The 12141-nt window shown below is 47.3% G+C and overlaps 1 protein-coding gene and 1 non-coding gene across 3 annotated transcripts in view; one reads left to right on the top strand and one right to left on the bottom strand.

The window, feature by feature from the left end:
- The window catches only part of Med27 (mediator complex subunit 27), a 185458-nt gene extending 173708 nt beyond the window's left edge, over positions 1 to 11750 (bottom strand). Inside the window, exons 1-2 of one of the 2 annotated variants that reach the window (XM_057755561.1) lie at positions 11524 to 11750; positions 8466 to 8610 (exon numbers count right to left, since the gene is read on the bottom strand). In XM_057755561.1, the coding sequence (XP_057611544.1) occupies positions 8466 to 8610; positions 11524 to 11621 (243 nt within the window). In that variant the 5' untranslated portion in view covers positions 11622 to 11750. The remainder of the gene's footprint in view (positions 1 to 8465; positions 8611 to 11523) is intronic. The other variant, XM_057755560.1, reaches the window with a different exon arrangement.
- On the top strand, positions 8730 to 8836 carry LOC130864977 (U6 spliceosomal RNA). Its single transcript, XR_009056021.1, has one exon. It is a non-coding gene; the product is annotated as a U6 spliceosomal RNA (small nuclear RNA).
- Positions 11751 to 12141: the final 391 nt, after the last annotated feature.

Genomic DNA, 12141 nt, shown 5'->3' with positions numbered 1-12141 from the left:
TCTTACGGCTCTGCTCCAGCCTGCCCACCAGGAAGAGAGAGGGGAACAAGAGACAACCCCAATTCCCTGTCTACACAATGACATGCTTCCCTCTCACCCACTGCACCGAGGCTGAGGAGAAATGACATGGACAGTGCAGGGGAGGAACAATCTACAAAAGGCTCTGGACTATATATAAACCGCACACCCCTTCAGACCTGCAAAGGCTAGCAGAGCTGGGAGTACAGCTCAGGGCAGAGTGCTTGCAGAGTGTGCATGCAGCCCCACGTTCCATCCCTAGCACTGCAGAAACAAAAGTGCGGAGCGGGAGTAAAGAAAAGAAAGCCACAGGTCTGTTACAGAGCTGCAGCTGCCCACGGATAGGCCAGCTCTGGGTCACAGAAACAATAAGGTGACCATTTTCACAAACCACAACTAATAAGAACATTGAGATGTGGACTGGCCTGAAGCCTTGGGCTAGAAACCATTTCCGTTATGGGGCATCACCTGACTCTCATTAGCATTTATACGGGCGCACTGCAAGAGCCAAGGCTCTGGAGAAGCTTTGAGAGGTAATTTTCCACAAGCCCTCAAGGCTGCCTTGCTCTGCCACTTGCTTGGAGCATGGACGGCAGTCCTCTCCAGCCCCAGGAAGCGTTCCGCCCTACACACAGGCAGGCATCAATATTGCCACTGGGCTTTTCAGGGTCAGAGCAGAAAGGGACTTCCAAAGCACAACCAGCCCAACCCTTCAGTCAGCCCATGGAAGCCCACCGGCATCAGATGGCACAGGAGCCATAGGACCGCTCACCATCTAGTCACCACAATGGGTTACCCTACCCTGGTGACAACTCTGAACCAGTAGCTGCCCAGAAGGGCACAAAACTCACTTGATCATAATGCCAGTGACTAACTGGGAATAATCCAAATGCTTCTTTCCAAATTGGTCTTTGTGTTCAACCTGTTCCTACAGCAGTACACAGCATCCCCTGCAGCAGAGGACCAGGGGAGCAATCACAATTCTAAACTCCATGACAAGAGGTCTTTCTGAACCTCCAGGTGAATCTTCTATGGTTTGGACACTGGGGTCTGCTCGACTGGGCTCAGAAAGAAAATCTCCTCTGTGGCCTTCTCATCCCTCTCTGTGGCTTCTTCTAAGGAAGCTCTCCATACCAGTACGCCTCACAATTAACAACCCTTCACCAAACTCCCAATGCCTCACTCCACACCCCAGGTTTTAGAAGGAAAGTCCTGACCCTCATACTAACTTACACTCATGTGTGATGAGTTGCTTCTCTTGCTCAGGTACTTTGAAGACCTTCCGAGACCATACAAACATAATGGTGGGAGATCTGGTGACAATGACAGGAACAGGGAGGCCAGAGCACCCTGAGAGTCTCTCCTCATTGCTGCTTATGAATTCAGTACCATCAGCCCTACCTTATCACTCAGACCTCCTTCCTAATCATCTCTCTGAAACATGCCCACCTTAGAAAGCTAAGGAGAAAACCAGGAAGGTTAGTCTCACACTCTGAGGTAAAGGACTGTGAACTAAGGTGCTCAGGCCCTGAGCTCACATGTGTAAGCACACAGCCACACAACTGTACACCCCAGATGCACATGCATGTGCACACGACCATGTGCTGTGCACAGTCACCATTCATTCAACACTTACTATGTGGAAGTTAGCTAAAGACAGTTTTGGCTTTTATTTTGCCATCTGAAGATGAAAGCCAGGACCTCTTATATGCTAAAACAGTTGGACGATCTACTACTGAGCTACATGCCAGCATCAATAGTTAATGCATTTTAAAGACATTATCTCTACTTCACCAACACTACGATACAAACCCTAGTTCTAGCCTCATTTCAGTCAGGACACCCCCACTCAGGAAGTTTACCACTTAGCCAAAGCACTAGGGGAGCACAGAAGCTGGATCAGAATCAAGGCAGCCTGACTCTAAAACCTACATCCAGGCCTGCACAGGTCCAAGCCTCAGGACATGTGGAGGGTCAGCAGGGTGCTTGGATGTCGGTTTCCTGTTCAGTGGTGTTGCTATGCAGTCTATGATGCCTCCCATGACCCCTCCTATGGGGAGGTGCAGGTCCGAGGCTAACTAGACAGTCAATACCAGTCGTTCCACTCTGCCAGCAGGTGGGCGTGTGACAGTAGGTGCCATGAGGCCAGGTTTGGGAGAAAGCACCTGTAATATTGGTACCTAACACCTTTCCCAGAATAGTACCAGGTACCATAATAACAACTATTTAGGTAACTGTTATCCCATCATCACCTGTGTGAACTTGTGCCCTTAAACATGTCAGATATGCACAGAAAATAGTCTGGGCCAGGTCTATTGGCAAGGAAGACACTAGAACAGCAATTATTGATAGGTAGTGATAGGAAAATGGCTCAGTCAGTAAAGTGTCTGTCAGGCAAGCACAAGGACCTGTTTGTACCAGTGTCCTAATTACTCAACAATTTCCATAACTTAAGAGTCATCTGAAAGGGGAGTCTCAACTAAGGAATTGTCCAGATCAGACCGGTCTATGGGAAGGTCTGTAGGGGACAGTCTTGATTGTTAACTGATGTAGCAGTGTTGAGTCTCAACTGAGGACTTGTCCAGATCAGACCAGTCTATGGGAAGGTCTGAAGGGGACAGTCTTGATTGTAGGAGTATTGAGAGCACAAAGGTCCTTGCACCCACAGATAGCTATGGAAACCAGGAATATTAATCACATAGGGTTGTCTTCCCCAAAGGAAAAAATGAATACCCACTTTCCACACAGAAGGTTAGGTTAGGCGTGGATATTGTTAATGACCACATGATCTTTGCTATCTGTAGCACCAGACCAGACACAAAACCTCAGAATGTTTATACCAGCTCCTCCCTCCTTAGACTTTTATTTTTAGCTTTATCAGCCAACAGAACTCCCTCCTTAGACCTTTATTTTTAGATTTATCAGTCAACAGAACTCATCCTTAGGGAAGATGTCACAGGTCCTTTATAGCCTGCTGACCTCTATGCTGTAGAGACCACAGAGACCCTAGGCCCTTAAGCTATAGAACCCATCTTCATAGTCACATGTACTTTGAATTTCAATGTAATTATGCCTCCTTGTGCATAAGGGATTATATTATACCAGGAAGCCTTTTTTCCAAAATTGTACCATGTCAGACTCTCTTAGAAGTTTGAACTAGTACCAACTAAGCCAGGCTGAGCCAAGTTTCCCTTCTTGCCTCTCATTGTTCATTTCCCTGCTAGCATTGATGCTTGCAGGGACCCCCCACATAAGAAGGCCCCATCCACTGTGGTAGCACAAGCCCTAGCTAGGTGATCCTGAATTATATAAGGAAGCTAGCTGAGTACAAGCTAGGATGGGAGTCAGCCAGAAGCAACATCCTTCATGGTTCCTGCTGTACTTTGTTGGCTATGAGGTGAGTTCCTTGGTCAGAGAAATTGCTGCGTGGAATAGTAAGCAGGTCTGCCTTCAAGTTCCTGCCTCAACTCTCCTCAGAGACAGGTGAGCTAAGCAGAATAAAGCCTTTTCTGACCTCAGCTGCATCTGCCTCTCAAATGCTGGGATTAAAGGTGTGCACCACTGCATCAAGCCTAAAACTCTTCTTTTAAAAATAAAACATTAGCAGTGGTGGCGCACGCCTTTAATCCCAGCACTTGGGAGGCAGAGGCAGGCGGATCTCTGTGAGTTAGAGACCAGCCTGGTCTACAAGAGTTAGTTCCAGGACAGGCTCCAAAACCACAGAGAAACCCTGTCTCGAAAAAGAAAAAAAATAAATAAATAAAAAAAATAAAACATTAGGCCAAGCGGCGGTGGCACACACCTTTAATCCCAGCTCTTGGGAGGCAGAGGTAGGCGGATCTCTGAGTTTGAGGCCAGCCTGGTCTATAGAGTGAGTTCTACAGCTAGGGATACACAAGAGAAACCCTGTCTCAAAAAACAAAAAGCGAACAAACAAACAACAAATAGAACATTGAATCAGATGTGGCAGTAAAACACCTTTAATTCCAGCACTGGGAAGGCAGAGGATCTCTGAGTTCGAGGCCAGATTAGTGTTCAAAGTGAGTTCCAGGACAGCCAGGACTATTACACCAAGAAAACCAAAAATAAACAAACAAACATTAAAGATGTTAGAAAAGTAGGATGAAGAGGGGAGGAGAGAGGGAGGCAGCAACAGCATCTTGCTCTGTTGGTCTTTCCCAAATCAAGTAGTTGGAGTCTTTGCTACTCCCAGTATCACCAAGGAAAAGCAAAATCATGGTGGGTTCTTATATGCGGATGCTGTGAGCCCTCCCCTAGTTCTTGTTGGTGAATCTGCAGGCTCAACCAACTCCTAGTGGAAAATACTGCTCTTATACTTAACGTCTACAGGCTATTCCTTGTCATTACTGTCTGGGCAAGACCGTGCAGCAGCCATCCACACAGCAACCGCATGGTACTGGGTATCATGTCACCCAGTGACCATGTGATGCACACGAGAGAAGGTGGGCATGGTAGTGCATGTTTACATCCCAGCTACTCAGGAGGCTGAGGGAGAAGGATCACTTGGCAGATGCCTCAGCAACACAGCAAGAACCCATCTCCAAAAGCACAGAAAGAAAGAAAAGGCAATGTATACAGTTAAATGCAAATACGGCATCATTTTATGTGAGGGACTTAAGCATCTGTGAACCTTCTAACTTCAGGCACAGGAGTTGCTAGGATCAAACACCCACTGGGACCACAGAGGGTTTTACACAAAGCAGCCTCTGCCACAAACAAGTGAAAACCATCAATGCCTGAAATTAAAAGGCTGGTGACAGGAGGCTGGAATCCTCAGAAAGGGACCTTCAGGACAAGTTCAGTCTCTCATGTCTGAGCATGACAAATGACAAAGTCTACACTGACTACAGCAGGGACAGTGCTGATGCCAATTATTTTCTGCCCAAGTGGAGAAAGCTTGTCACCCTTCTGCTGAACAATTACCTATAGGTGCTTCGGAGTCAGAAGCTCAGCTCTTTCCTTGAATCAGCATGGGGAAAGTGCTGCTCACAGCGATTTGACACCATTTCCGTAAATTAGATTAATCTTTGAATGTGTTATTCTAACAATTATGCCAACTACCATGTAATTAATATTCCAACTGACTTTACAAAAATTAGGAAAATTCCTCCAAAGAAAATGAGTAGCGATTGACATGCATGAGACCTTTCTATGGCCACCAGCACAGGAAGCCCACCACATAATGGGTGGTGTCCAAGCCTTTTCCCGTGCCCTTCCATTCTCAGCACAACACAGAAAGCTGACATGGGCAAGATACCCACCTCCCTTCACACATTACTGCACACACTGCTTTAAATTCCTTGGATAAAATGATGAATGGTGAAGGCTTTAGCAATTAAAATCTCTTCTCATTTACTGAAGCAAGAAAAACACATAATTAATGATTGGCCTCTTGCATGTCAACAGCTGAAAATGAGAATGCTGGTTTCTTTCCTAAGGCTATTTCTTTAGTTTCTGGGAAAACTATACATAAGGTACCCTCACCCTGGCTTTCTTCATCCTTTTCTGGTTTTATGGCTCTCAGAATCCTAAATCTTTCCCTGAGTCATGTCCTGCTACAGAAGTCAAGTCTCCTGCAGCCTAGCCACAGAGCATCTGTACAGTTCAGAGCCAATCCACAAACAGCTTGAGCAGCAAAGAATGCAACAGTTGATTAGTAATGTCTGCCCTGGAAGAAAGTTTGAAAACCCACATACTATGTATTCCCTGCCTTTTGATAAACCATGGAAATGCACGCACACTAAATGGATTTTAAAAAAAAAAAAAGTATGAATAAAATATCACATGAATTTCTAAGATGTGGCCAAAGGGGAGAAATATTTTCTAAGCTGAAAACTTAACCATCAAGTTTCAGGGGAAAACAAACAACAACCAAACTCAAACTGTAGTCCAGCTGGGAGCTATGACAAGGCCAGTTCCAGGGGCTTCAATTTGCTTGGCTCTAACACAGGAAGTTGAACTCTTCTGCTGGTGACACAGGGACCAGTGAGGACACTGTGGCTTTATAAGCCTATCACCACATCACTGCACGCCAGGGCCACGCCTAAAGCCTCCAAAGCTCTCCAAAAGCGACTAGGATTTAATCTATGACAAGCTTCCATAAGATTTTAACCTGTAGCATCATGAGGCAAGGATTCCAAACACACATATTTATTTCCTTAATAAAATTTTTCCCCTCCTTAGGACAAAGGCAAGGGCCAGGACTTGTTTTCATAGCCAATCTGATTCCTTAACTTATGAAAGTAGCATTGTTCAAACATAAGTTGCCATCACCTCAATGAAAGACTAGGCATCTCTGTCACCCAGCCCAAAGGATCCCACTAAAAAGCTCTCATTGCTCGGGCTCTCCGCCCATGTAACCCAGCAATAGGACCTCCTCATCCAAACACTGGATTTTCTAGGAGTCGAGTCCAGCCACGCATCTGCTGACCGGCTTCCACCCACTCACCAGGCACACCCCCCAGGAAAAACAGAAAGCTTCCACAGGGCAGACCAGAAAACAAGGGGCTCTGGCCCCAGCAACTGCCACTGTTTCTGACTGGTGCCTTCTGCTCTGGGTGGGTGTGTTTAAGTAACTGTGAGAGGGTTCGTCCTCAGCATAGTGATAATCTGTTAAGTGGTGGAACCTGCCGGGCAGTGGTGGCACACGCCTTTAATCCCAGCACTCAGAGGCAGACGGATCTCTGTGAGTTCAAAGCCAGTCTGGTCTACAAGAGCTAGTTCCAGAACAGGCTCCAAAGTTACAAAGAGACCCTGCATGGAAAAACCAAGAGGTGGAACCTATTAAGAGGTCCTTATCCTAAGGTCAACTGGGGACGGGACAGCAGCCTCTCTGACCTCCTGTCTGGCAATGAGCTCTGTCCCTCCTACATGTTCACTTACTGCTATGATACTCTCTGCCATGTAATCCTCTTCAGAATCAAGCCAAGGCAGCACCTGACCTGGCATCTCTAAAACCAAGGCCTAAACAACCGTCTCTCCTCTATAAAGTTACTCCACCTCAGGTACTTCCTTACAGTAATGAGAACAGACTAGCACACTCTTCTTTTAGGAAATGGCCCTCTCCAACACCAAGGAAAATCACCCCAATGAGCCAAGCTGAGACTCCCGCTCACTGATCCAATTAACCCTCTCCAAGGCACCCACCGCACAGGGCCTAGCAGTCACTGGGAGCTCTCTGGGCATAAGGATGCAGAACTCTGCAGCTGTTAGACAATCCTTCCTCCACTAGGAGAGTCTCAGAGCAACAAAAGCCAGCAAGCCCTAAGCAGCACCTAAGTGGCACAGCCATGCACACGTTAACCTTCAAGAGCTCAGCTTCGAAAAGGAGTTAGTTCCCTGACCATTTATTTTACTGATCATTTTTGATCAGGGTGGGTTTCTACACCTGGCACCACAGAATTTGGGGGAAAGGTCTTAAAAGCCAAATCAATATATTCAGAGTCAAAATTCTTTCAGTCCCCAGAGAGAATCATCTTCCTGAATCTCCAGCTCACTCCAAAGAAAACACTAAAATAAGCCCACCAGGAAAAAAAAAAATCACACAGCAGAAAGAATATCAAGGTTCATCTGTCTCCCAGGCACAGGGAACGCACAGGAGAGGAAGGGCGAAGGGTGGACCTGGAGGAGCAGAACCACTCACAATCAACAGGTCTCCAAACTTGTCCCTCAAGTATGCGCCAGTTTCTTGTCAGCAGGAAAACACACCACACACAGCAAACACACAAAAGAAACTCACAGGCCAGCAAACTGCTTAGGGTTTGTAACCCCAGTGGTTCCTGTTATTCTAAACAAATGTTGAGTTCTCCTCTTCCGGCTTTCTGGAGAAGCACGCCATGAGCCTGCCCACTCAACCACATGACAACAGTCACACTGTAGCACACGTTCAGATGCGTGCAGGAGACTGTGAGCATCCTCTAACCGACAGCACTCTCCGGACAGTCTTCCATCGTGACAGAAAAGACAATGCGAGGCTGCACAAATGTGGGCAGCTAAGCCCTCCCATCGCCAGTCTTTCAGCTTCTAACAGTCAAGGCCTCCTGGTAAACTGAAGAAAGCTAGGACAGATGCACCTTCCTCAGGCACACACCACAGCACACCTCCTGTACCAACACAACACACTGTATGTAACACACCACAGCACACCACACTACATGGACCATCCAGGGTTCCATAATCTGTTCTCCACACCAATCTCCAGGCTAAGTATCTCTGATCTAGGAACCCTTTCCAAATGTAATTACAGGAACATCATTATCAACTCCAAAGGCTTCAAAGGGATGAAATAGCACTTATAGAAAACCCTAAAATCCCAACTCTATAGCTCATGCAGATTCCGAAATGCCAAAGAGAACTTGCTTTCAAGCTCGGCATTTCTGGGAGAAACACTGGGTTTCGCTCTATTGGCTCCATCTACGGCCCCTTACCTTATTGGACCATTTGTAGGCTTGCAGAAGTTGGCTATAAAGTGGAGTTTTGTCCTGCACAGGATCCAGGCTTAACAAGCCGCTGTTGTGAAGAGGGTGGTTCTCGGATGGCTTGCCTACCAGATTGCTCAGACGTTCCAGTTCACTAAAAGTAAAAAGAGACACAACATAAACCCGAGTCCACTTCATTCCATCAGAGTCGAGCACACTGTTCAAGGCTGGGTGCCACCACACGTCTCTTAAGAGCTTTAGAAAAAGACTAGAGTGCTCGCTTCAGCAGCACATATACTAAAATTGGAACGATACAGAGAAGATTAGCATGTCCCCTGCGCAAAGATGACACGCAAATTCGTGAAGCGTTCCATATTTTTCTAGAGGGAGGGGGAATGGAGTGGGGGGAGGAGAAGAGGAGTGGGGATAGGGGGCAATATGTGGGAGGAGGGGGAGGGAAATGGGAAACGGGGAGGAGGCGGAAATTTTAATTAAAAAAGAATAAAATAAAATTAAAAAAAAAAAGAAAGAAAAAGACTAGAGACTAACAAGAGAATGCCTGAGAGCTGTCGTTTCAAACATACAGTGGAAACCAGCCACGGTGACCCAGCCCTTTAATCCCAGCACTGGGGAGGCAGAGGCAGGTGGATTTATGATAATTTGAGACCAGCCTGGTCTACACAGCAAGTTCTAGACCAATCAGGGCTACACAGTGAGACAAACAAAACAAAACCAAATATAGGTGTCTCATGCCATTCCAAAGGGAAAACCAATTTAAGGGGACAGAGAAATGGAAAGTTTCCCAGAAGTTAGGATTTAACAACTCAGATCCATGTAGAGAGGGGAGGAGATGGTCTGGGACCTTGCTCTATGACATAAAACTACCTCTCATTCAGGATTTCCAGACCCATGTGCTGATCACTCCATTTGGCAGAGCAGCAAGTACCTGAATAAATCATGATTATTTATCATTCACGTTGGGATAGATTTGTGCACGAAGCTTCACAGATGGCAAAGCTTTAGCAAAACAAAGAAGAGATAAAGTAAACAAAGGGAACGGGAAGACACCATCGAGGGGCTGTGTCAAACAAATGCACTTCAGTCTAGCAGGGGAACTAGGGAGAAGCCTGGGAAAGTGAGCTAACAGGGAAACCACACACTCCATGAGTGGATTCTGAGGACGTGGCCCAGCTGCCAACAAGCCTCTGTCAACCACTCCCATGCCACACCCAATCTAGACTAATCAGCCACCATCTTCTTGTCAACATGGCTAATGTTTCTACAGTGAAAAGCACTAGAAAGCCACCCACCAGAAATCCCCCACTAGAAAGCCAGAGGGGGAAAGGGAAATGGAAGTGTGTGTGATGGTGATGGGGGTGGGGTGTCACCCTCAAGCAGGGCAGGAATTACCTGTTGCTGACACTGCAGTCAAAAATGTGTACATGTGCAATCTAAGGAGGGATATGGGTTATAGGGAGGAAAGGTACCCATTATTTCATTACCACTTCCTCCTCCATCCTGCCAGACCAAACTGGGGAATGTGGGGAGTCCTGGGGCTTAGCTGAGTAGTGAAGAACTTGCCTGTCATGTGCAAGAACCTGGGTTGGAAGCAGGCACTGTGGAGAAACATGGGATGGGAGAAAGGAATCCCAATCTGTCCAGAGACTCTAAGTGATTAGCTCACCAAATGCTGCTCCTGTTAAGGCCAATTTCAGAAATAGAAGGTCGAAGTCTTTAAATTCTAACCTTCTAAGACAAGACAAGAATACAAGTTCAGGCAAACAAGAAATACCTACTAAACTGGGCGTGGTTGCGCACACCTTTAATCCCAGCACTCAGGAGGCAGAGGCAGGTGGATCTCTGAGTTCTGGTCTACGATGCAGTTTGAGGATATGATAGCCAAGGATATACAAAAAAAAATCCTGTCTGGGGTGGGGTGGGGTTATTATGGGCCAGGTATCTGACAAATGTCTCTCAGTTAATTTTCTCTGTGTATCCCTGGCTGCCTTGGAACTGTTTCTGTAGACCAGGCTGGCCTCGAACTCACAGAGATCTGCCTGCCTCTGCCTCTCAAGTGCAGGGTTTAAAGGCGTGTGCCACCACCACCCGGATCAGTTAATTCTTAACACACTAATGAAGTAAAAGAAGGGGTCTTATAAGAACAAAAGTAAATATGTAATCAATCCCCAGGACCACAAATTAAGAATTATTAGGGGCTAAGATGCCCCTAAGCCTTTTCCACTGCAGTAGGCTGAGTCCTCTGAAACTGTGAACCTAGATAAAGCCTTCCTCCTTAAAAATAGGACATGCCGGGCGGTGGTGCGCACGCCTTTAATCCCAGCACTTGGGAGGCAGAGGCAGGCGGATCTCTGTGAGTTCGAGACCAGCCTGGTCTACAAGAGCTAGTTCCAGGACAGGCTCCAAAACCACAGAGAAACCCTGTCTCAAAAAACCAAAAAAAGAAAAAAAAATAGGATAGGCATGAGGAATTTGCCTAGTTGATAGATGTGAGATTAGGTCTCCGTTAAGAAGGAGCTGAACAAAAGGAATGAAGGTGAAGGGCTGAGGAGAAATGGAAAGAGGCAAAAAAAAAAAGGTAACGGGGGTAGTGTTCGAGAGTGTGGTGAGGTGGAACCGATAAATTCCGGCGCTGAGGACGGGAATTGGAGCTCGTCGAACCGACCGGTACTAAACTGAGCCAGCAACAGCGTTAACGGGTAGTCTGGCCAGATGTGATGGTGCCCAGGGGCCTACAGGTAAGAAAACTGGTAAGATCAGTGAAGTGGACGTTCCTGCAAAGAGCACGTTTCCTCGTCAGAATGCGACCGCCACAGAGGAGACCGAGGACCGCAGAAGACAACCAGAATCAAATGGCCAACAGAACGAATACTAGGTAACGGGACGAGGGACAAGGAGTCCCTGAGAGGCTGGTAGGGACCTGGGGACAAGCGAAATAGACAGTGGAAACACGACAGTGAAGAGCAGCCCGTGTCTGGAAAGACTGACTTGGGATCCCGGCGGGATAGGTGCCAGGAGGGTCCTCGACCCGGATTCCTTCAGCCAGTACCTACTTGAGGTCCCGGTTGACCGAATGCAAGTTGTCCTGGAAGTGCGCGATGAAGGCCTTCTCGCGGCCCTCCAGTGTCTCCTTGTTGCGCATGCCATCCTTAAGGCAGTCGAACACCCTACTCACGCTGGAGCGTAACGCCTGGATGGCATTGATGGCCTGTGAAAACGCCTCCAGGTTCACCCCAACGCTCAGCACGTCCGCCATGTTGCAGCCGCCACAGCCGGCTTTCGGGAACCTGCAGCCTGAGAGGCGCGCGGCACTTTCTGATGACGTTGTCCTGGGAGGGTTCTGGGATGTGTAGTTTGAGACGTGCCTGGCTCTCCTGTTGAGCGCCAGTGTACACCCTTGGAGAATAGCGCCAGTCTGACTAAAAGAGAGGGTTGGCCATGAAGTGTGATTTCCGTGCGGGAAGTCAGGTTGTCCTCGCCTTTTGCTGGATGGTGAATGACAAAGAAATAGAGAAGCCAGGCGGTGATGGTGCACGCCTTTAATCCCAACAGGGAGACAGACAGGTGGATCTCTGTAAGTTCGAAGCCAGCCTGGTCTACAAGAGCCAGTTCCAGGACAGGCTCCAAAACTACACAGAGAAACTCTGTCTCAAAAAAACAAATGATA

This window comes from Chionomys nivalis, chromosome 22, assembly GCF_950005125.1.
Source record: "Chionomys nivalis chromosome 22, mChiNiv1.1, whole genome shotgun sequence".
In the NCBI taxonomy this organism is placed as follows: Eukaryota; Metazoa; Chordata; class Mammalia; order Rodentia; family Cricetidae; genus Chionomys; species Chionomys nivalis.
The sequence above is the reverse complement of the archived record's forward strand: the minus strand, read 5'-3'. Positions and strand labels throughout refer to the sequence as shown.